Genomic DNA, 25,561 nt, shown 5'->3' on the forward strand with positions numbered 1-25,561 from the left:
TATCTGCTTCCCACTGTTGTTCCGGTGAGCTCTATGTGGCTCCTGCTGTTTTGTGGGACACTATCCTCATGCCTAGGGGAATGCTGGGCCATTGCCCAGGCTTGGTATTTGTGTTCAGTGGAAGGGACTCCCCTACCCACCCTTGCCTTCCCCCAGTCAGAGCATCCCAGGAACTCCTCCTCAGTCCATGCCCAACGCTGTGCCCAGCCTCCTCAGAACTGCAGTAAGAGCCGAGAAGGCGGATGCTGCCCACCTGCCTCCTAAAGACTCCCCACTATTCACTCCTCCTCTCTGAGCCCTTCTTTTCTCTAGGCTCTGCCCCTCCCCCAAGCGTCAGCACCTGCTCATTTACGGAAGCAGCAGGATCCGGGTAATGACCCCTGATAAGCATCTTTTAATAAGCTGGAGCTGGATCTGTCATCCAGAGCAATATTCTCCCCACTCCCCTCCCCCGACACCACCCTACCCACTTCCTGGGCTGGCCCATTAGTGACTCTGCTCCTCCCATGCAGGACCACAGGACCACAGGTCCTCTAGACTCTGGCTGGCTGGGGAACGGCCACAGGCCGCTCAGGCTACTCTCTAAGCCTGCCCTTCTTCACAGCCCTGGTCATCTCAGTGGCCTGGCCCAGCTCTGCCTGTGCCACCGGGCCTGACCACTAGCCAGTTCTGTCCCTCCATCCCTGAGGCAGGTTTCCCAGGCGTTACCAAGGAGACCTCTTACTTCCTGACCAAGGTTACCAAAGCAACCAGCTCAAAGAGAGGCAGCCCCTCAGCCTCTTAGCCCCTGGCTGTGTAGGCCCAGGAATGAGTTGGTCACACTCTAATAGGAAAGAGTCCTGCCAGCTGGCCCAGTGGGGAGAAGGCAACCCTGGCATTACCTGGGCAGTGCCTAGCTCCTGCCCTTCTTCCTCTCCCTACCTCCCCACTTCTCTTTCTGCTTTTGCCCATCCTGCCTCCATCTTGGGATCTGTGATGTGGAGCCAATGCCTGGGCCTCCGTGTGCACTTGGAGGGGCATGTGCCATCTGCTGTGATCCCCTCTCCCATTCCTATGTCAAAACCTCCAACAGGACTATATTTGGAGATAAGGACAAATAAAGGTTAAATGAGGTCGTAAGATTGGAGCCCTGATCGAACAGTATCAGAGGACATCTGCAGGAACAAGGCAAGCCCGCTTGAGAACTCAGCAAGGAAGCCATCTGCAAGGCAAGAGGAAAGCCCTCATCACAAGCCAAAGACGCTGGCACCATGACCTAGACTTCCAACCCCCAAAACTGTCAGCTGCCCAAGCAGACTAAGACATCGCCCAGAGCCAGGGAGAAGAGACACCAATGCAGAGAAATTTTCCCAAGACCAGTTTTCTCCTTCATGAGCTTTGGGGTCCTGGGCAGAAACCCCAGCTCTGCCTTTTCCTATTCTAGTATTTATGGACAGCATCCTTAACATCTATTAGTTTCCCATCTATAAAATGGGAATGATAACACCTGCCTCATGTTTATTGGGAGATTAATTCATATGAAGGTATCTAGCACAATATTAGAATCTAGGCTTCTTTAAAAAATCTTTTTTTTTTCATTTTCTCTTCTCTTCAACCTCTACTCTACTTCTGCTGTTACTGTTTAAATAAAATTACTGCATCCCTTTTGCTCAAAAGCCATCCATGTCTCCCAGTGACTACAGGATAAAATATAAAACTCCTCGTCCTGACAACCACAGTCCTCTGAGGTCTTATCCCAACCTATCTTAAAAGATGGATTAACTTCCCCAGTGGGGCCCAAATCCCAGGCCGAAGGAGCTGCTCACCGACCCAAGCACATCTTGCATTTCTTGGCCTCCCTGCCTTTCCTGTCTTTGCTGCGGGGCCACTCACTGAGGGACCTCTCCAGCTCCACACTAAGTTCCATCCAGCTCCAAGCTCCCCTCCCCTGGAAGCCGATCCCACCTACCCTGAGAGTACCAGGGTGGGATTGTCCTGAGGGCCCACAGCTTCAATAATTCCCAGGTCTTAGGAAATATCAGAATAACCTGAAGATCTTATTAACTTGCATATTTGGAGGCCCCATCTCTGAGTCAGTAGGTCTGAGCTAGTGGTTGGGAGCCTGAATTTTACACCATAAGCAGGAGAAAAACCTCACTTTGAGAAAAAGGAAGTTCTCTCAAAAGTGCCTATATGACTAAAAACCACGTAGGAGTGGTATGAGGTGCAGGACTGGGAATTCCAGGTTTACCCAGCCCCTTGGTCCTCTGGCTAACCAAGGGAGGCAGCAGCAAGAACCCCATAATACTCCCTTTCCCTCCTCTGGGACTCAGTCCAGAACCAGGAGATCACTGCCCAGTCTCTTTCCCACAGTGGAAGACAGAACCCACCCAAGGTAGAATTCTCCGGGGACAGAATAGCATAGTGGCCACGATAATGAACTCTAAAGGCAGGGAACTCTGGGTTTGAATCCCAGTTCCATTAGCTTCTGACTGTGTGACCCGGGATGTTACTTACCTCTCTGAGCCTCTCTTCCCCATCTACAAATGGTGACAAATCAGGAGGGTTTAATGGAAAAAAAAAATCTACATATAAGTACTTGGCACATAGTAACCACCCAACATATGGTGGTTATTATCAATATTATTATGATGATTAACAAAAGAAAATTCAAAGGTAAAGCTGAACTGAAAACCAATAGAGCAGGTGGGAAGGTGCTGACTCAGCCCTGCCTCTCTGAAGTCTCCAGGTGGCTGAGGAGGCCACCAGCCAAGACCCCCACCCAGGTCTGTCTGTTACATCTGGAGGCAGAGAGCTGGATGAGCTCACCTAATCTACAAGTGTCATGGCAACCAAGGAAGCAGCCCAGACAGAGCAATGGAAATATCTGAAAGCTAGCCAAAGAATGGAGGCCTTGAGTATCCGATTATGGCAGCCACAACCACTGTGGCCAAGGGGAGGGGTACAAGGAAAGTAGCGCTATAGGAGGATCTCTCTGACGGACCATAGACAGACTGATTAAGACAGCAGCTGTTGCAATAGCTGGGAGGAGGACCCAGATCACGGAAATAGCAGCAGGAATGTGAAGGCAGAGAATCTGCTAGGGCCTTGTCCAAGGAGGACCATCCTCCATCACCACCCCCAGAGGGCAGTGAGGAAGTTCCGGATCTGCAGACAAGTTCCTGTGGCTCACTGTGGTCCACCTCGATAATCAGGCCCCCTAGCCAATTCCAGCAGCTCCTCCCTCAGTCACCCAGGAGCCTCAGCCACTGTGGAAAAGAGTATACAAACACCAGGGGTCAGGCTGATGTCACATCCAACCCAAACTGGGGGGAAGGGATGACCTGCCTGCAGCTGTCACAACCAGTGGCTTTGTAAAGTGTTCAATTCCAGAAGCATTACCTTTTTAAAAGATGTACAGTCTACATCTAGGTATGCAAGAATTGAAAACAGATGTTCAAACAAAAACTTATACACAATGTTTGTAGCTTCATTATTCATAATATCCAAAAGGTGGAAACAACACAAAAGTCCACCAAATGCATGAACACACTGTGGCATATTCATACAGTGGAATATTATTTGATCACAAAAAAAATGAAAGAAAAGATATGCTACAAAATGGATGAACTTTGAAAATATTATGCTAAATCAAAGAAGCCCAATACAAAAGGACAGTTATTATGTGATTCCATTTATGTGAAATGTCCAAAATAGGCAAATCCATAGAAACAGGAAGTAGATTAGTGGTTGCCAGGGATTTAGGGGAGGGGGTACTTAATAGGCATGAGGTTTCCTTTTGAGGTGATAAAATAGCTTGGAATTAAAAGTGGTCACACAACACCAAAGGTACTAAATGCTAAGTTATACTTTAAATGGTTAAAATGGTGAATTTCATGCTATGCAAATTTTGCTACTATAAAAAGAAGATGGGAAGTGGCCCACTCAAGTCCCATCCATTGGTGACACTGGGGCTGAGTAACTCCCCAAAAACTTTCCTAGTTGCCTGCCCCTCCACACTTAGCACCAAGGAGGCAGACACTCAGGGCTGGGCAAGGAGGCAATATCTTTATTCCCTGTATTTTTCTCGAGAAAGCATGAACCCCTGCCTCAGTTACCCCATGACCCTCACTGATAATAAACACACACACTGGGGCTGGGGATGTGGCTCAAACGGTAGCGCACTCGCCTGGCATGCGTGCGGCCCGGGTTCGATCCTCAGCACCACATACAAACAAAGATGTTGTGTCCGCCGAAAATTAAAAAATAAATATTAAAAAAAATAATAAATAAATAAACACACACACACACACACACACACTCACACACGTGTTCCCTCCCCCAAGCCTTGGCCGTGTATCCCTTCCCCATACACCCTAGGACTCCACTGCCTCCCTTGCCATCCAATTCCTGCAGTTCCTTCCATGGTCACCTCAGATCCTTCCCTGAAGCCCCATCTTAGCCCATGAGCCTGGGGTTTCAACAATCCAACATGCAAGCACACAGTTCGATTCACTTCCTTGGCCTTGCCTTTCCAAATACTCCTTCAATCCATGAAACCCCAGGAGTGTTAATGTCATGCACCTCTGAGCCCAGCACACAGCAGCTCCTCGGTCTGCCTGTTGGTCCTAAACTACACCATGAACCTCCTCCAAGACTCTTCAGACCCAGTGGAAATGACAGCAGTGTGTCTCCAGGAAGACCAAAGTCTACCACTGAAAGATGAAGATAGACCCCGTATCACATAAGCCTGAGAGCTGGACCAATCTGTGAACTCCAGTCCCAGGCCCCCTACTATTCCAGGTCCCCTCTAATTGTTTTAATTAAAATGGTAAGGAATCCATACAGACTGCAATTGCAGAAGAAGAAGGAAAAATAGAGCGGGTTGTTCCACCCATAGCAAATTTCTGAACAAACAATTCTGAGAATTAAGGCTGAATTCTAGGTGAGTACAGAAACAACCACAGTGGAACTCTGGGTGGGGAGTTAGAATCATGCTGTACCGGGGTTAACACCAGTACAATTAGAATGGAATTCTGGCTGACCAAAGATACATCAGAGCAGACACCTAGGTCAATGCTGATCCGAGTAGAAGAGAATTTGTAGTGAACACTAAACAATTACAGAATAAAGGTGATGGCTCTATTAGGGTGGGGACATGGGGACTTCTTAGAAGTCAAACTAAGAAGGAGGATCAATGGACCCAGGATGAAGAGTGGAAAATACCAATAGATGTCCTTTGGGAACATTCTCTCTTTCATTCCAGGACTGGAAGGAGCAGAATTGAAATTCCCATGACCACTTCCAGTTGATGTGTGAATAGGGACAAAGGAAGTGGGACAGCTTCTCCTGCCTGGTCTTTCCTTCTGTCAAAGACCTCAGATCCCCACAATTCCAAACTTTAGATAGAATGAAGTTCAATTCCTGGAGCCTACTCTAGATTTCCATGGAGTCCAAAAAAAAGGAACAGGACCTTTTTAGAGAGACAATCTGTGAGTATTAAAGAACCAAGTCAACTCTCCAACCTCCAGCAAACCTCTGATCCCTGATGGACAGAGCCCAGCTTTGCCACCTGAGTGATCCACAAAGTAATTTGGGCAAATCATTATCCTTTTCCCCATCATTCATGCTTGCAAGGGAGGTTGAGCTGAATGATGTCCAAAGATTCCTCCATCATTAGGAATCTGTTTTCAATGACCAGAAACAGTCTTTAGATATGCTAACACAACACCTTATTTCTGATTATAAAAATAACATTTATTGCACACAACTTAGAAAAGAGCAAAATACAAATCAGAAAAGAAAAAAAAAACTTATCAGATCCCATTACCCAGAAGAAAGCCTCGTTAACAGTTTGGAAACATTCTTTATGGGGTTGTGTTTGTTTTGTTGGTTTTCCTTGCCATTCATATTTCTTTTCAACAAAATTGGGATCATACAATCTTCATATTTTCATATCCTGTCTTTGTGCTGTGATCATTTTACCAAGTCATCAAATATTCTTCAAAACATAATTTTAGTGCCTGCATGTGCTCCGCCACGATTACTGGGCATTAGGTTGCTTTCCTACTATAAATAACACTGCCGAGAACATCCTAGCTTGCTGCTGTAAGTGTTTGCCTGCATCTCCATTTTCTTACAATCAGTTCCCTAAATGGAATTACAAGGTCAATTAAAAATGGTCTGGACATGTATCACCATATTAATTTTCAGCAAAACACAAAAGACCCATTGATATTCTTGAGCTAACGTTTTGAGAGTTGGAGTTAGAATGCAAGATGGTAGTCCTGTCTCTCCTCCTCACCCTTGGTCTTCAAGGTTAGCTGTCCAGCAAGAGAGGGGACAGAATTCCAATTCAGAAGATAAGGGACTATAGCCTATCTCTGTCTCTCACTGGCTTGGGAATCTAAAAGAAGCCTTGGTTCTCCTCAACTGTAAAATGGGCAGTTAGCTCTGCTCTGCTGACTACCTCAAGGGTTTCTGCACTCACTGAAAAGATATTTGTGAAAGTTCTTTGTACACTTCGATACTTTGTGTTAAAGGGCACTTCTGTAATTCTTCTCACAAGCTGGGGGACTGAGGAAGTAGATTATTTTTTGTGAAAGCCAAGGGCTTCCCCTCCTGGCTTTTAGCCATCAGCATGTCCGGGACAAGTGCAACTGTTCTGAGGATGACAGAAAAGCAGCTTCCTGAAGGGAATTAGCAGGGGTTGAAGGCCTGGGAGGACCCAGACCGGTGTCTTCCGAAGGTCAGGTGACGGCCTTGGAAGCTGCAAAGCCCGGGTCTGGGCCTAGGGACCCCCAGAGGGTGCAGAGTGGATCCAGGGACAGTGAGAGCAAAGACCTCTGTTTCAAGGATCCCAGCCCCTCTTTTCTAAGGGTTCCAACTAGATATCTGGTCTATGGGGGACTGATTCAGTGGATACATATAGTCAATAGCTTCAGGGGACCCCAGGAGCAAGGCATCATCTCTGGCCCCTTTAGTCCTGGATTCTTAAGACCTTCTAATTAGAAATGCAACTAGTGCTTCCAGCCTGATCTCTCCAGCCCCAAGCAGATGAAAAGGAGATGGCTGTGACTCCCTTGAGCTCAGATGGACCACCTGAGCTTCCCTCCACTCCCCTATCCACCGAGCAAATGCCCTTCTCTACTCCTTCCTGCTGCCTAGCATCATGGCCCTGAGGGGACTCAGTGACTGTTTCCAGTGCTGGCAGGGAGAACTGCGCAGACCCCACCTAACGCCATTCTCCCTGATTTTCACCATCACCATAGACAGCGCCCACTCCCCAGCCCACCTCCATGGTCAGATGGGCATCTCCGGTCTCCAAAGGCACACAACAGGTGGCACCTGCCGGGCCTCCACAACCACACCTCTCCATCTCTCCCTAGCCTCCATCAGCGCCCAGTCCTCCGGCTGCACTCAACCGCGAAGCCTACCTTTGAGGCTTTGGGGGTGGCCCCGCGGCGCCCGGCTTGGATTTCCTCGGGGAAGAGAGGGGATACTGGAGAAGTTGTTGCCCATGGCATCCGGTCCCAGGAGGTTCTGCTCTCACTGGGCGCAGGCGAGCTGGTCAGGAGCGGAGGTAAAATGTGTGCAAGTGTGTGCGCGCGTGAGTGCGCGCCGCCGGGGGAGGGCCCTGGTGGGGCTGCGGCCGGGGGCGGGCGGGCCTCTCCTCTCCTCCCTCTCTCTGGGTTTTGCGGTCCTCGGCGGGTACTGCCCGCCGCGGGTGTCCTCGCGCGAGCCGGCTACCTGTCTCCCATCCCCCGCGGCGGGGACGGGGGCCGCGGGCGGGCCCCTGGGTCAGGCCCAGCGGCTCCCGGCACTCCGCTCTTCCTCCCGCTGATGCTCGGGTTCGGGCTGGTGGTGGGTGGCGCGGCGGCTTGGGCACACTCCCCGTGGGCCATAGAGTCAGGGCTTCGCACGCGGGTGCTTAGCGGTTCGGCCTGCCAGGTGGCTTGACTGCTTAGCTGCAGGCTCGGTCCCCGCCCGCGGGGACGGCCGCTGCGGTGACTTGCGTGGCGCCCTCCCGCCTGCGGGTCTGCATGTAGCGGGGCTCGGCGGAGCCGCGTTGGTTGTTCTCCCCAGGCCGCCGAGCTCGCGCTCCCACCCCCACCGGGTCGTTCCCGCGACCGCCGCCCCCGCCCTCGCCCAGCCGTCGCCAGGACTCCCGGGCTTCGGTTGTTATGGTGACAGCTGCGCTGGTGAATGAGCGTCTTAGTGACACGCGCGCGCCCGCTAGGCCAGATGTGGCCCCTGGGCGCGCCGCGTCCCCGGCTGCCACAAGTCCTCGGCGATGCAGGGGTCCCTGGCGGGACTGGGGAATCAGAGTCTAGTGCAGACTGGGTCTCCCGGGTTGGGCTTATTCTCTCACGGAACAGTGGAACTCCTTGTTGAAAACAAGAGACTACCACCAGAACGTTGAGCTCCCTGGATGGTAGGGTGGGGCGAGGTAGTGCTAATATAACTTCCCAGGTTCACGGTCTGGCACAGAGTAAAACCCTCAAGAGTGAATGGACAGTTGAACAAAGGAATCGAGATGAGGATCTCCCCCTCAGCTCTCAATCAGATCTACAGGAGCACCATGGAAATGACTCAGAGCAAGAATTCCAGACAGACCCCATTACCTGACTAATAGCAGAACCATAAGACCAGGTCTCCTGGCAACAGATCTCAGGAACAAACCATCAGAGAACCACCCACTCTGAGCTGAGTGGTTGTCTGATGTCGGGAGAGGGGAATCTGTGGCCTATAGCAGTCAAAGAAAGCTTCCTGAAGGAAGGGGGATTCTTTAAGTGTCCTTAGACACTTAGACATGACTTTCTTTCCCTTCTTCCCCACCCCCACCCCATTCAAGGCATCACACCCTTAAATGTCAGAAACTCCAGGCAAGCTAGAAATATCTGTGATAGGCACTCTCTGGAGTCTGGAAAGAAAGACAGCCCCTGGCCCCAGCTGCCAGAATCTTGGGTGTGCAGAATCACATGACAGCCAGCTGCAGAATGGACACAGAAGGTCAGGGACTGCTATCTTATTTGGGGGCAGTATCTACCCAAGGTTCACTCCCATCAGATGACTCATGCATCACATCAAAAAATCTGTGGGCTCTGAATAACAATACACACATTTTCACACACACCTCCGTGCTATACAAGTGTTCTTGCTACCATGCATTTTGTACACCTAGTTCTAAACAAGCACACATACACACACATATGTGTATGTGTATGCATGTACCAGTGTGTATCCTAAAGTGTGCTAGAATGAAGTCACCTTGAGAGGCTGCTGGGACCAGACCTTTTATAAGTCAGAATAAATATGAGGACTCAGAGAAGATCCATTCTCCTCAAGGTGTCACCATAGTACTGGCATAAACCTGAGTGTAGGGCCCCTCATGTGTCACACTCTAGGCCCTTCCCTAGCCTTACCTTGGTAAAACTTCTAGGGAGCTCTGAACTGGGGAAAGCGACACTACTTTTAAGTGTAAACTAGGTGCAGGTCTCTGGCCAGGCAGGGACCTATGAGAGGCAGATGTGGTCAGCCCAGAGAGGCTGAGCATGACCCCTCTGAGAGATCCTGTGCTCCAGAAACCTTTTTTTGTGGTCAGAGGATCAAAGAACACCAGTACCCTCCTTCCCCCAGGACCCCCATGCCTTTGAACAGATCTCCACCAAGACACCGCCAGGCCAGGGAAGCAACCCACCCCACCCTGGAAGGGAGGAGGGAGGAGGAACCTGCCAGGGAAAGAATGAAGTCACTGTTTCGGAGGCTCCAATGGAAGCTATTAATACTCACAAGGTGGTGCTCCAGCACCTGTCGCCGTGGCAACCCCCTCCCAGTGGTGCGGATTCTGAGGGCCAGTGGGTGTGCCTACACTAGGAGGGACCCGAGGCAGGGACTTAAGGAGGAGCCCAGATTCCTTCAACAGTAGCTCTGAACCCCTTTCTCCCCTTCCTTTACCAGCCTAGTCCCCTTCTTCAAGCTGTTCTCCTGAGCATGAGCTCATGTGTGTTCTCTCTCTCTCTCTCTCTCTCTCTCTCTCTCTCTCCATTCCCAGCCCCCCACCCCCAGTGGCTCCCTTGTCTTTCTCACCTTTCCTTCTCTGCTTCTCCCCACCCTTATCACCCTGTCTTGCTGTCCCTCTGCTCCCATGGTTCCTTCCCACCTGGTTCACCTCGCCCCCTTCTAACTTAACAGCTCCTACCCAGCTATATTCAAATTTTGGAAAGTCTCCAGGTTGATAAAATAATAAAATATTTGACCGAGAGTCCACTTTCTTCCTTCCCTGAGCCCCCGAATGCTGACACAGAGACAACCACAGGGATGGCCCTACGAGGCAGGCAAGAGTGGGGGTCATCTAGGTTAACCTGGGCCACCCTGAACTTGAGACCACATTAGTCAATGGAATAACATCTCTCTCCTCATTGAGAAGTTAATCCTAAATCAGGGAACGGCGACATGCATCCTTAGCTAGGATATGTGACACCTCTCACATCCCCAAGACCTAGTCAGTCCAGAGTTAATCAGGCTATCAGAAAAACTGTGTGGGGTTGTCCTATCTGAACTGCAGGGAGTGTCTGCAAGTGCCTGAAACCATAGTCGTTATGGTTTAGATATGAGTTGTTCTCCATATGCTCATGAAGACAGTTCATGAATATGAGACAACTGAAGAATATTCAGAGGTGAAATGATTATGAGAGCTGTAACCTAATCTGTGGATTAACCCACTGATATGGATTAACTGGGTGGTAATCTGGGTAGGTAGGTAGGGTGTGGCCCAAGGAAGCAGGTCAATGGAGGCATGCCTTTCAGGTTTATATTTTGTCCTTGGTAAGCACAGTGTGTGCTCTCCCCTGCTCCCCTTCCTGGTTCCCATATTCTGAGCTGTTTTATTCCACCACACCTTTCCACCATGATGTTCTGCCTTACTTTGGGCTGATAGCAGTGGAGTCGCCATTTATAGACTGAGACCTCTGAAACCATGAGACAAAATAAACTTTTCCTGCTCTATATTGTTCTCATCATTAGTTTTCGTCATGCCAAGTTCAGAGATGACTAAAATGATAGTAAATATATTATGTATTTATTAAATGAAAAAAGAAACAGATGAATTAACCTATCAATACAGCTACCCAGCCAGTCAGAGAGCAGTTCCCTTCTCAGTAGTTCAATGGTACATTTTCCTCAGTTTCTCTGAGGCCAGAAGCCTTCTCTCTGCGGGATGGAACTCTGTGCTACCCATTTTAGCATGGAATGGGCATCATACTGCCTTGTTTTCAGATACTTTGGGATACAGGTTCATTCACTGACTAGAGACCATTATTGATCACTAACTGTATACCTGGCACTGATCAGGGTGCAGTTTCCTTGCTAGCACCAAGGAGAGCCTGTCATGTGCATCTCTGTGTTCTAATTCCAGTTCCTCCTCCCAGGCCTGTGTGCAGGGCTAACCCCTCAGTCAGTTTCACAAATACTGATTGCAGAGATTGCAGAGCCAGGCAGTTGGCTCTGAGCTCCAAACTTTTTTGATTGTGCACTCCTAGCAGCAATAAAACTTTAAATGTATACCCTAATATATATATATATAATCTGAATATGTACTACTATATTCATATTAGGAAACTTTCCTAAATAGACAAATGGTTGAGTAAAATGTAGATCTCTTGCTCTCCTTCTGGGACACCACATGCTCTTCAGACTGATAATTCACAAACTTAGGTGTGCATCCAAATCGTCTATAGGAACTTGGGGAGAGGGGAAGAAGATCTAAATAAAGATCCTCCTCCCCACAAGAGATTCTGGCTCAATAGAATCTGCTATAGGTCACTTATTGCTCACACCTTGGGAAACTGGTCCACATGTTCTAGTTGGGGGGGGGGATGAGGTTTAAAGAAGGCCTGCAGCCTTTCCTGGGGAACACTGGGTACTACTTGGGGGACCAGGCCAGCCAGCAGGGCAAGCCACCTTGAAGGTAGGGCAGGAGGTGGTCATGCCTGGATCTTCGCTCCCCTCACCCACTCTGCAGACAGATTTGCCCTCTGGAAGGAAGCCCCTGAATTGATTGTAAGATCTTCATAGAGCCCCAAACACTTATCTTTGGGGTCTAACTCCATTAGGTCAAATATACTAAAATATACCACATTTTACATGAAACAATTTTCTTGCCTAATACTTTTTGAAAGGGTTTTTACAAATTTGTTGGAAACACTGGACGACAAGGAACTCATCAAATTTACCATATGTTTTACTTTTGAGCAATCATGCATGTGTTGAATTTCTTGCCAAGTGAGAAAAATCTATGATGGTCTTCAAACAAAATGAAATCTTTACGAGTACTACCATTTAATGATTAATAAAGTCAATACAATGTTAAGTTTTATAGGCATTTAACTGAGCACTTCTAAATTTTTATTTCAAAGTTTTCCTTTCATAATTTGGAGCCAGTAATTTTCCCCCAGTCTCAAGCAGACCCTTAAAAGTCCTATAGACCTAAATACTGGGCTTACAGTGTGCATTCATAAAATCCAGGCCTGAATTGGGTGTGGTGGGCCATGTCTTTAATCCAAATGATTCTTAAGACTCAGGCAGGTGGATTGCAAGTTCGAGGCCAGTCTCAGCAACTTAACAAGACCCTGTCTCAAAATTTAAAAAATTAAAAGATCTAGGGATAAAGTTCATTGGTAAAGTGCCCCTAAGTTCAACTTCAGTAAAAAAAAATAAATAAAAATAAAAATAATCCAGGCCTAAGGCTGCATGTTCCCAAGGTTGCATCTGAAAGGGCAGGTGAAAGTCCGTCAGGAAGCAGAAAGGAAAATGTTCAATGCCAGAAAGAGGATAAAGTGCCCCCACCTGATAAACTTGTGTAATGACTTCAAAGTCCTGTGTCCATTGACCCATTCCGAGGCCACTTACTCAGATCACTGTGGCAAGTGACATCAATGAAGGACTTATTCCCAGGAACCAGACTTTGGTCTAAGCAGTTCATGTCTGGGAGGTACAGACTTTTATTGCAATCCTGGGAGGTACAAACTCTTGCCATTGTTGTGATTTGACTCTTCTTCTTTTTCCCATTTTACAAATGAAAACCCCAAGATTTAGGAAAGCCTAGATTTGCTTGCCTAGGAGCTGGCGAGTGAAGAGCTGAGTTACACCTCTAGCATGCCCATGTGATGCCATGCCTGTACGGGGCTGGATTCCTCTGCATCCCCAGCCTGAGGTGACACTTGTTATAGGGGTGATCTCCTCACCAACTTCCGGAAGCAGCCCCTTCCTGCTTGAGACCCCTTACAACACCCTGTAACTCTCTGGAAATTAGCCAGTCAGTGCCCAGGTGCGAATGAACACAAAATAGATTTAAAAGAACAACACACTGAGGAGCTGGGGTTGTGGCCCAGTGGTACAGCACTTGCCTGGTATGTGTGAGGCACTGGGGGTTTGATCCTCAGCACCACATATAAATAAATGTACAAAATAAAGGCCCATAAAAAAAGGAATCTCTTTAAAAAAAAAAAAGAACAACAACAACACTGAGACCAAAGAAAGAAGCTCTAAAATGATTGCAGTATCCCTGCATCCTCCCTCTCTCTATCTCTCTCTGTCTTTCTCTGTCTTCCTTTCTCCCTATCTCTCTTTCTCATAGATGTTTAAAATGGTGTTTACTTGGCAGGAAAGCCTTTCCAAGCATCTTACATAACCAGAGAATCATGGAAAAATATGATAAATATGACTGCATAAAAATGTAAAACTCCTTCATGGCAAAAGCTGGCAGACAAATGAGAGCCAGGAAGCCCCGCTCCAATGAGCCAGTAGCCTTAACTCCCACTAGTGCCCTTCATCCCCAGCCCCAAGTAGGGACTGACTTTTTTCCAGTTGCTGCAGCCAGTGTGCTATCTCGCTCTGACCCCCTCTCCAAGGGGGTCCTAGAGGTACACCCCAGAGTTCCCCAGGGAACCCTTCAGTTGAGAGCCCTGTGTCCCACCCACTTCCCGCTCCCCCTCCTTTTTCCTGCCCATCTCTCTCGCCAGCCACCACTAGGTAGCACTAGAACACCACAAGAATTCCCTTTGTCTCTGGCAAACGGACAACAAAAACACCATAAGAGACGTTTACGGGGTGCTCTTTTCCTCTTTCAAAATGCAAAGAGCTTTTCTGGGGGCGGGGGAATGTAAGTTCTTATAGCTTTTATTAGCAGCTTCATTACAAGTAAAACATGTTGTTAAGGAAACTGGCCCAATTCTTTAGCCACTGCGAGGTTACCCTCTGAGCATGTTTACTTCACTAGGGCCACTTTCTCATCTTTCACCCTGAGCCAGAGGAGAAGCCCTTCCTCTGGTGGCAACTGTTTGAAAGGTTAAACCCAATCGTAGATCAGGGTGCTCAGAGCACTCCTGCTCAAGATGAGATGCCCTGTGTGGACATCTGTGTATGGTCAGCACCTGGCCCTCTGCAGACACCTGGGAAATATTTGTCACTACAGAGCCAAAGCTTGAAGTTATGGTCATCAGGAGGGGTGCTTCCTAGGGTGGCCTTCTGAGCACCTGATTACCCTCAGATCTGGGGGTACTCACTTCCAGCCCCAGCATCTCCCACAAACCCCTTCTTCATCCATTTAACCATCCTGGCTGTCTCAGAAATCACTTTCCTCTCATGAATATGAATATAGGCAAGAGGGGAAAAGGTGACCTGAAGTCACTTTGACTTTGGTGTGCTTATGGAGCAGAAGTAGAATTCAGGAAATCCAGTTGGGTACGCGCCCCTCCTGCCCCAGCAACCCACTTTTTTTTTTGCCCCCAAGTCTTTGCATTTGGGCCAACGTGTAGGGTCTGATGCCATTGTAGAAAGATCTCCAAGCCAGGAAACCAACCCCTTCCGCAGGGTCTGCAAACAACTTCATTTCAGTTTAGTCATATAATTCTCCTTCACGGCTTCTTATTCATTCCAAAAATAAAAGTTGGGAGGGATAATATTATAAAACCCAGGCTTATTTGTCTCTTCTGAGAAAAGAAGGAGTTAAAAGTATATTATGAACCAGGGAAACTATATCCTGTGGGGTAAAGATCAATTGGGGGTTTTGGGTGGGTTTTTTGTTTCTTTGGTGCTGGGAAATGAACCTGGGACACTCTACCACTGAGCTACACGCCCAGTCCTTTCTATTTTTCATTTTGAGACAGAGTCTCACGAAATTGTCGAGACTGGTCTTGAACTTGCAATCCTCCTTCTTCAGTCCCCCAGGTTGCTTCCATTACAGGCATGTGCCACTGTGCTGAGCAAGACCAAGAATGTAAATGAGGAAGAATGTTAGGATTTGAAGCTGACTGTCTTATTTTGTGTCAATTGTAACATTCTAACCCTATTGTTCTAAGCGCCATTTGCTTTGAATTTATTACCAAGCCATCCTACAAAAGCCCTCTACATTAGTACCCCAACTGTTGGTTTATGAGGGTGACTATCTCTCTGGTTTTGTCAGTATTGGGTATTATCAACATTTTAGTTTCTAACAACTTGAGAAGCTTTTTTAAAATACCTGGTTGTTTAGATTCCTATTTAATTTTGAATAAGGATTAGAATCTTCACAGGATTTTTGAACACTTATCTTTCTTTTTCTGTGAATAGGCCTACTCACATCCCTTACCCATTTCTTCTAGAGGATTGTTCATTTTGTAATGATTTATGTGAGGCTTCTGCATATTCATAAAAATAGGCCTTTGTAGGGTGTATGTGTGTGGCAAATATCTTTTTTTTTCAGTTTGGGAATTTTATTTTACTTATTGGGTATTTTTGCCCACAGAATTTTCTAGTTTTGATGAGGCCCACTTTGTTCTTCTCCACAGCTACTAGATGAACTCTACTCCCTGAGGGCCTTCCTAGCCTCTAATGGGGAATCAATTCACCCACATTTTCTTTCTGATTTTTTATGATTTTAATTTTTATGCTTAGATCTTTGAACCCTGTGGAATTTATTTTAGTATAAAAAAATGATGTAGAGGTTTCTTTTAAGTTGTTCCTGAATGATTACTCAGTTGCTCCAGTGTCCTTGGTTAAATAGTCTTGCTTTCTTGTTTTCCTCCCTCCTGTCCCTTGGGGGCCATGTGACTCTGGTGACATTAGTGACACATGGCTTCCCCCAGGTCTGCCAGGACCCAGAAAGGCCTCTGTCCTCATGGTAGCTGACAAAATCCTGTCACTCTTGGGCAGAGAGGGACCTACTGCTCCTCTAGACACCCTCCCCAGCCTGAAAGAAGTGGGACACACTCCACTGTCTTTCCTTAGAAGGAAAAAGAAAAAAGAGCAGCTCAGGGAGGGTTTCTCATTATACACAAAGTGGTAACTTAATCACACACGGATTTCTGAGTGCACACACACACACACACTACACACATGCCCACCTCACAGCAGATACGTACACACGAAACACACACACACACACACACACACACACACACACGAGACACCCATGTATGTACAACCATGCATGCATGTGCACCCCTGCCACCAGATACAATGAGTTTCTCCAGCAGAGCCATCATTTACATATGAATATAAACGTTTTTAAAAGGAGGTGCTGGGGATTTAGCTCAGCAGCAGAGCACATGCCTAGTATGTATGAGGCCCTGAAAAGAAGGAGGAGGAGGAGGAAGAATTTTTTAAATGTGAACATCTGTAGTGCCAGCTACTTGGGAAACTGAGGCAGGAGGATTGCTTGAGCCCAGGAGTTCAAGCCTGGCCTGGGCAGCAGAGCAGGATTCTGTCTCAAAAAAAGAAAAAGAAAGAAAGAAAACCCTCCTAGAATTAAAAGACCCAGAAGAACTTTGCTGCTGAACTCTAGGATGGGGTGGGAGATTGAGAAAGTCTGGTTATAGGCATTGTCACACAGCAGATGTGCAATTTAATATCTTCCCATACCCAGGAGTAAGTTAAGTCCTTCTCCTATTCCTTCCTCTGTTTCTTCTTCTGGTTCAGCAAGCCCAGGCTTAAGGCAACAAAATGTGCTAACCATTTCACCTTGTCCCTTTATCTCTTTGAATTTTTCCAATAAAAATATTTTGTCATCTGGGTAGTGATGCACACCTGTAATCCCACTGACTCAGGTGGCTGAGTCAGGAGGATCACAAGTTCAAGGCCAGCCCGGGCAACTTAGTGAGACCCTGTCTCTAAATGAAAAATAAAAAGAAGTGGGGATGTAGCTCAGTTGTAGAGCACTCCTGGATGCTAAACCCAGTACACACACACCCACAAAAAAAGAAAAATTTTTATGATTTTATTGGAAATTTTTTAAAAATCATAAAATTAGACAATCCTGAAACGTAGATTTTTTAAAACTTTACAGCCATTTCCTTGCCCTGTGAGAAATAATATCTCTAGGGTTGGGGATGTGGCTCAAGCGGTAGCGCGCTCGCCTGGCATGCGTGCGGCCCAGGTTCGATCCTCAGCACCACATACAAACAAAGATGTTGTGTCCGCCAAAAACTAAAAAAAAAATAAATATTAAAAAATTCTCCCTCTCTCTCTCTCTTTAAAAAAAAAAAGAAAAAGAAATAATATCTCTAAATTATGGTTGGTGTCCTTCATCTTTTTCCTGCTAAAGCATTTCCCAGTAAATACCTAGCAAGGCAGTTGTCGGTGCTCAACTGCACACCACTGCCCTGCAGGAATCCAGGGGCCTGGGCTGACCTGAAGCTGTCTCACCTCTCACCTTGACCTCCCAGAAGCATTGTTTGATCCTTTCTGGAGATGTCCAAGGTAAGAAGCAGCCCTACCTCAGGCCACCCTACTCTGCAGACCAGAATGAGAGCAAGTATTGCTGAGGACCCTCCCAGACCAGTTCTCTTGCTCTGCAGGCTCAGGGTGGAGGAGCCTGGACCCTATTCTGGTCAACAGCACAGTGGATGACTAAGGCAAAAAGGCACAAGAGGATCCCAACTTTCTTCCTGACTCTGTCCCCACCAGGCTGTGTGACCTCAGACAGGACACCCAACCTTTCTGGGACTGCCCTCCACCTGAAATTGTGGTAAGGGTTGTCCTCCAAGATGTTAGGAGACAAAGGTTCCTCAACTCCTGCCCCAGAACACCTGCCTGTTCCTCCACATGGTCCCACTTTGATGACTTCCAGGGGACTTGCCCTCTCAACTCTATCCCCACCATTTTCCCCACACAGTTAATCCTGTCTTGGAAGACCAGGACTAACATGCATATTATATGAAATAAAAATATAGGCTAAGTGAACTACACTGTATTCCTTTAGCAGGTTCCAGGAGTCCATCACACAGCAAGGTGGGCTGTCATCCCTCAGAGAAGCTGAAATTGAGGCACAGAAAGAGACCTATATGACGTCACATGTGGAAGGAGAAGGATTGGTGGTGTCTGAGACTTGCTCCAAACTGGAAATCACGGTTGGGGATGGCACATAGGCTGCCTTTGCTGTGGGTGCTGCTGGAGCTCCTTGGACCAGCAGTAGCACCCATCAGTCAATCCTTCCCCAGTCTGGGAAACTCCAGGCAGGCCAGCCAGCCTGGGCCACAGGCCCTGGCACAAGTCTGGAAGGACACACACCACTGTAGACAGGCAGACTCTCTGCAAGTGCAATGATGGGAAGATATAATGCCATCTTTGAATTTTTCACAATAGTGGGGTTTTTTGAGTGTTTGGTTTGGTTTGGTGCTACAGGGTCTCACTACGTTGCCCAGGCTGGCCTTGAACTTGTGATCCTCCTGTCTCAACCTCCCAAGTAGTTGGGATTACAGGTGTGCACCACCACGCCTGGTAATAATAGTGTTTTATCAGGAAAAGGAAAAAAAGTAGAGATGCTTTCATTTTCTAAAAGTTGCGTGAGAGTATGGAAGGAATGCTGGTTGGTGCAGCCACAGTAGTCAGGGTGAGTCCATGGAGATGGAGTGTCAGTGGGACAGATTGCAAAGGATGTCTAATTGGTGTGCTCCAGAGGGCTGTGGGAAGCACACGCATGACCATGAGGACCCAGGGCCTAAGGAAGGGACAACAGGGCTGAGGCAGGCATTTCACTAAGGACATTACTTGGAGTTGAGTCCAGGCCTGATGGAGCAGAGGCCAGTGGGGGTCAAGTCCATCCCAGGCTCAGGCTTCCCTTACCCTATCAGTGGCTATGGGCAAGGTTTGAAGGAGCTAGAGAAAAGAAGGCTGAGGAGGAGCCTATGTAGTTGGGGTCTGGATATTCAACCATCCTGACCCCTCATTCAGGCCCAGGTGACTTCCCACCTCAGGAACAGGCCCCCTGGGCTGCTGTGGCTGTTGCCAGGCTACTGACCACAGGACTGTCAAATACATGTGGACAGGAGAATTAGAAAGGACAGACAGAAAGACAGAAAGAGGCAACAACTGAGAGACAGAGACACTCAGAAATATGTACCAAGGGACCATAGAAAGAGAGACAGAGAGAGAGAGAAAGAGAGAGTTAGGGAGACAGAAGAGTAAAGAATGAGAGACAGAGACAAAGGGAGAGAGACAGAGAGACTGAAGGCAAGACCTACGTCCACTCATTTGCTTCTTAGGAGCAGAGAGAGAGGGTGGTACAAATCAAGAGGTGGAAAGAGAAAGATCAGAGCTGGAGAGGAAATAAAGGGGGTCCCCCTGTCAACATCATGAGAACAAACATTTGCCATCACTTACAAACATTTGCTTAGGACCAACCTAGATGCTCCAGGAAACAAAAAGGTGCAGGCCCGGGTCCTGTGCTACCTAGAAGGGACATCACCCCCACACCCGGGAAGGCTTAATAACGGGCTCAGGCAGCCCTCCCAAGGGCTGGGTGAGAGGTAAGGTAAAAGGGCTGCATTTGAGCTGCCTGCTGGAGGGCAGGCAGGAGGGAAGGATAAGTGTCTGGGAGGGGGGCCTGGCATCGGCAAAGGTGTAGAGGTGGGAGTCAGGTACATCAGGAGGGCTTGAATGCCAAGCTCAGGAGGCTGCAGGGTGTGTGGTAGAAGCTGTGTTTAGCCAGACTGGGTGTGGGGGCGGGCATAGAACAAAATGGACACGAGGGAGGTAGCACCCCCCCTGCAGCCCCTTCCCCAACACCCCTGTCTGTCACTTCCCCCCCCTCTTTTTCTGCAGTGCTGGGGGTTGAACCTGGGGCCTCCTTCTGTGTCTCCACCACTGAGCTTCACTTCCCGTCTGACACTTCTCACCTCCTGGCCTTTGATTATGCAGAACCCCCACCTGGAAGCCCTTCCCTTCCCACAACCCTTTTCAAGGCCAATGTGGAGGCACAGTTTAAGGCTCTTCTCAGGAGTCTTCTCTTCCAGAAGCCCCCAGGCCAAGACAGATGCTCCTGGGCTTGATCCCAGTCCAGGAGCCCACCAGAAATCCTGGTCTGAGCCAAGTCATGTTCTTGACCAAGACGAGAAAGCACAATTTGGCCCCATCTGCATCTTTGCCTTACCACACCCAGCATTTGCCTCTCCCCCCAGCTGTCTGGCCTGAGTATCCAAATCCCCGAAGAAAAGAAGAATGAGGTGGGGAGGGGTGGAGTGACAGAGTGACACCCATTTGCCTAGAGGTGCTTGGGTTGGTTGGTCACAGAGCAGTAACACATTGCCCAGCACAGAGGGAGCAGCACTGGGGACAATTGCCTGGTCAGAAGAGCCTTCACGGAGACAGCCTGCCTCTGCCTTAAGTCTTTAGGGGCTGGGCTGAGGACTAGACACGGACTCCTCCTCAGACCCCTGGAAAAGGAGAAAGAACTCCTGGGGCCCAGTGTGGCCAGGCCTCAGTGCGGCCAGGCCTCAGTGCACCCATCTGGCAGCTGCCCCCACCCTACAACAGCCATGGACAGGTTCCGCTTGTTTTTCCAACACTTCCAGAACAGCTCCGAGTCTGTGATGAACGGCATCTGCCTGCTGCTGGCCGCGATCACCATCAAGCTGTACTCCTCCTTCGACTTCAACTGCCCCTGCTTGGCGCGCTACAACACCCTCTATGGCCTGGGCCTGCTGCTCACGCCCCCACTGGCCCTCTTCCTCTGTGGTCTCCTGGTCAACCGGCAGTCTGTGGTGATGGTGGAGGAGTGGTGCCGGCCCGAGGGGCACCGGAGGAAGGACTCGGGCATCATCTGGTAGGATCCCACACCTCTTCTCTCAGCAATCCCTGGGCACTGTCAGGGGCTCCCCCACCCAGCCCCCGGGTACTGTCAGGTGTGCCCCCTCCTTCCCCAACTTCCTTCAGCTCATAGAGACCCAGTAACCAGTTTCCATCTGGAAAGATCTACATTTTTGCAGCACTAGCGATTGAACTCGGGGCCTAGCACATGCCAGACAAGCACCCTGCTACCAAACCACATCCCTAGTCCCTTTTTTTTATTACTTTATTTTGAGATAGAGTCTTACTTAGTTGCCCAAGCTGACCTCAAACTTGCCATCCTCCTGCCTCAACTTCCCAAGAAATACATGTATAATTCTGTTCCTATCATTGGTCACCTTTCCATGACCAGTGCCACAAAAATATGAATGATACAGGGTTTCCAAGAATTCCCCAAGCCACATCTGTCACACTGGCCGTGGATTATAACTTGCCACATTCACCAGAGGTGACCATGGCACGCAGAGCAGTTTTCTGCATGTAATGAGAAGCAGTGGTTTACTTAAAGGCTGCATGCCCTCTCCAGCAAGTTCCCCAAGGACAAGGACCTCACCTGTAGCACCCCTATGCCTCAGGGCATGACACGTGCCCTGTATCAAAATCAGCCGATGATCTTGGCAATGCGCAATGCTCACCAGCCCCTGCTGCGCACCAACTTGGAGTCAAGCTCTGTTCTGCTAAGGGCCTCGCGAGCGTGGCCTCTCTGAATTCTCTCCTCAGCCTTGAGTCCGATCCTTGATAAGACCCATTTTTAAGGGTGAGGACCTGAGGCACAGAGAAGTTAAGTTACTTGGCCAAGCTCTCACATCTAGGAAGTGGCAGTACTCAGACTCCACAGCTGAATTCCGCCTGCCCTTTGTGACTCCTCCTTTCTCTGCTCCCAGGTACATGTGCTCCTCTGTGCTGCAGAGAGCACTGGCTGCCCCCATGGTCTGGATCCTGCTGGCCCTCCTTGATGGAAAGTGCTTTGTGTGTGCCTTCAGCAATTCTGTAGACCCTGAGAAGTTTCTGGACTTTGCCAACATGACCCCCAGCCAAGTGCAGCTCTTCCTGGCCAAGGTGCCCTGCAAGGAAGATGAGCTGGTCAGGGACAACCCTGCTCGAAAGGCCGTGTCTCGATACCTGCGGTGCCTGTCACAGGTATTAGCATTTTCTATGCGTTTGTTCATTACATTCTCAACACAACCCTCAGAGACAGATACAATGACTATCATCCCATTTGCAAATGAAGAAACTGAGGCTCTGAGAGTTTTTAGTTAACAAGTTCAATGCCATACAGCATGTAAGAGGCAGGGTGGGGGATCTGAATGCATGTGCCGTTATTCCTTAAAACCCCTCACCACAGTGCAGGTTCCCCTCAGTGCCTGGCTCTCTATAGGGTACCCACTCCATTATCCTGAGGGCAAACCCAGGCCCACTTCCAGATTTCAGATTCCATCACCACCACCCCCAGATCCCTGTGCTGGAGTGTATCCACCAAAGAGAATTACGGGAGCCCATCACACATGGAGCACCACTAGGGTTACAGGCCATGAAGACCCAAGCCCTGTCTTCTGTGGGGGGCAAACAGGCTGGTGCAAACACAGGCCTGTGGTGCAGTGAGAGAGGACCAGTGTTCAGGCAGCACTTGATTCTGATTCAGACTGTGATTTTGGCCATAGCACTGATCTCTGGGCCTCGGTTTCTTGTGCAAAATAAAGCAGGGAAGGGTTGCTGTCCTCAACCTTGCTGGTCTCTGTGGGCTTCAACACTCTAAGCTCTCCTGAGTTCAGTGGAAAGTGAAGTCAGACAAGGGTTTAAACCCTAACTAAGCTGTTAGCCATCAGTCAAGTTAAGCTCAGCAAATTGTCTGATTTTCTGCTCCTCATGTATAAAATATTCACCTTAAATTTGGGTGGAAGGGTCCTGTGTACAGCCATATGAGACAGTTTTGTACATGATGGGAATCATATCTATAAATGACAAGCATTCAGATGGCTTTGTAGTTTCGAGGAGTGATTTCTCATTGCTCCAGGATTTAAGCTGGACCTTGAAGAGATGCAATTTTGGAAGGTAGAGGAAAGAAGAATCTGCCAGGTGTGGGCTCCAGCCTTAAAGAATGGCTTCCAGTTTCTCACTGCCTGGGCACTGTTCCCTGTCCCCATTCCTAGCACAGTGTCTCCCACAAAATAGAGCATGAAGGTGTGCATGGATGAGAGGATGGATGGATGAATGTACATGAGGATCACATGAAGGACTAAATGAAAAGATAAGAGAGGATGGGTGATGGGTGGGTGGGTGATAAGCAGAAGGTTAAGAATATGGAAGCATGAATGGGTGGAAAGGTGGATGGCTAAGAGGATGGATTGGACAAGATGGGAGGAAGGCTGGATGGAAGATGATGGACATAGTCAGATAAGAGGATAGATGACTGGATGGATGGGTGGAGAGATGGTTGGATAGATGAGTAGCTACAAGAATGGGAGAATAAATGGAAAAGATGGATGGATGGATGGATGGATGGATGGATGGATGGATGGATGGATTAATATGGATGAAGAATAGCTGGTAGGATGCATGACTGAATGGAAAAGTGGATAGATTTGAGGAAGGATGAAGGGAGTAGTAAAGAGGGGGCTTTGGAGCACCTCCACAGTATGCTACAGCACCTGAGCCCCACTGCACCCCACCTCATGCCTCCTCAACCTCTAGGCCATCGGCTGGAGTATCACCCTGCTGCTGATTGTGGCGGCCTTCCTGGTCCGTTGCCTGAGGCCCTGCTTCGACCAGACAGTCTTGCTGCAGCGCAGATACTGGAGCAACTATGTGGACCTGGAACAGAAGCTCTTTGACGAGACATGCTGTGAGCATGCCCGGGACTTCGCGCACCGCTGCGTGCTGCACTTCTTTGCCAGCATGAAGAGCGAGCTGCAGGCAAGGGGGCTGCGCCGGGATCTGGGGGAGGAGCCCCCTGAACCCCTAGACGACCTGGATGGCGGAAGTGGGAAGGCCCACCTGCGCGCAGTCTGCAGCCAAGAGCAGGTAGACCACCTCCTAAGTACCTGGTACTCCAGCAAACCTCCACTTGACCTTGCAGCATCCCCGGGGTTCTGGGGGGTTGGCCTCAGCCACCGTGCACCCATGGTGACTCCAGGCACAAGGCTGTCCCAGCACACTGATGTGTAGGGACCCTGCCAGGCTTGAATGGCAACAGTGCACCCATGTGAAATGCCCATGTTGACATCCATGTTCCAAGGCCTTAGGACCCCAGGGCAGACAGTCTACCCTCATTGGCCTCCTTCTCAAATGGCCCAGTCTCGGCCTAGCTTATGAATGTGGGTTCTAGTCAAGTGCGAGTTCTGATTCAGTGCATCCAAGACTGAACCACAGAATCTCAAACAAGCTCTTGAGTAATACTGATGTTTCTGATCAGTGGACCAAACCTGTGTATCATAGATACTGTGTGTGTGTACAATATGTAATAACAAATCCCACAATTATATACAATTACAATGCACTGATTTCAAAAATGAGGGGGGGGAAGAGTCTAAATAGAACTTTTATGGGTTCTGGGTCCTAGATGTTGATTTTAAATAATAAAAATAATCATAATAGCACATGCTTATTTGGTGACTATTATGTGTCCGGCATTGTTCTAACTTCTCTATGTATATTAACTCACTTAGTACTCATAATAACCTAATGAAGTAGGTATGAGTATAAGCCCAAATTTTTAGAAAAGAAAACTGAGGCCTAAAGAGGCTAAGTTGCTCAAGGTCACCCATGTAGGAGCTGGAATTGGATGCCAGGAGGACTGGCTTTGGAGTCTGTTCTGAGCTACCACATCAGTCTGCCCTCTAGACCATTTGGTCAGTTGGTTGGTTGGTTGGTTGGTTGGTTGGTTAGTTGGTTGGTTAATTGGCTGGTTGGTTGGTTGGTTTTCAATGCCCTTGTTGGGTTTCCTAAAGCTTCTATCAAGGTTCTTACAGTAAGTTCTAGTAAGCTCTGCCTTTGAGTTTCTCTAGAAAGCCCTAGTTAGTGCCTCTTACTGGCCACTCAATGAATAGTTTCTATTTTCCTGTCGAGTGTATTTTTCTGTGTTTCTATGTCAAGAGGGTTGTTGTGTGTAGCTACTACTTTCCCAGCTTCTACCAGTTCTGTTTCCAGCCAACCAATGCTGGGGCGGGCCCAGAGCAGCCCTTTCCTCCGTCTAGCCCTCTCTTCCCCTTCACCTGGCAGGAACTGCATTCTACTCACTTCCACCTCCCTAGCCCTCAGCCTGACCCCTGAGCTCAATACAGTCCTATAGACTACCCCTTCCAGGCTATCTGTGCTGAGATGTTGGCCCCTGGCCAGCAATGTCCAGGGCCAGGTATGGGTGTGGGGTCTAGCTCAGGACCAAAAGTCCCTGAAACACCAGTGTCAGATCTGCAGGGAAAACTGTCACTCACTCTCCAGAAACTCTAACAGGAAGAGTTAGGGGAAGATCTAGTCTTTTAGA

General features: G+C 48.6%; 2 protein-coding genes across 2 annotated transcripts in view; one reads left to right on the top strand and one right to left on the bottom strand.

Annotated features, from left to right (window-relative positions):
- Neurl1 (neuralized E3 ubiquitin protein ligase 1) overlaps positions 1–7,598 on the bottom strand; it is a 71,052-nt gene extending 63,454 nt beyond the window's left edge. Inside the window, exon 1 of the mRNA XM_027930130.2 lies at positions 7,416–7,598. Coding sequence (XP_027785931.2) covers positions 7,416–7,500 — 85 coding nt within the window. The 5' untranslated portion in view covers positions 7,501–7,598. The remainder of the gene's footprint in view (positions 1–7,415) is intronic.
- A 13,173-nt stretch (positions 7,599–20,771) lies between these two features.
- Positions 20,772–24,246, top strand: Calhm3 (calcium homeostasis modulator 3). Its single transcript, XM_027929938.2, has 3 exons — positions 20,772–21,058; positions 21,966–22,221; positions 23,773–24,246. Exons 1-3 carry the CDS (start codon positions 20,772–20,774, stop codon positions 24,244–24,246), a joined length of 1,017 nt encoding a protein of 338 aa, XP_027785739.2.
- Positions 24,247–25,561: the final 1,315 nt, after the last annotated feature.

Source organism: Marmota flaviventris, chromosome 4 (assembly GCF_047511675.1).
Source record: "Marmota flaviventris isolate mMarFla1 chromosome 4, mMarFla1.hap1, whole genome shotgun sequence".
NCBI lineage: Eukaryota > Metazoa > Chordata > Mammalia > Rodentia > Sciuridae > Marmota > Marmota flaviventris.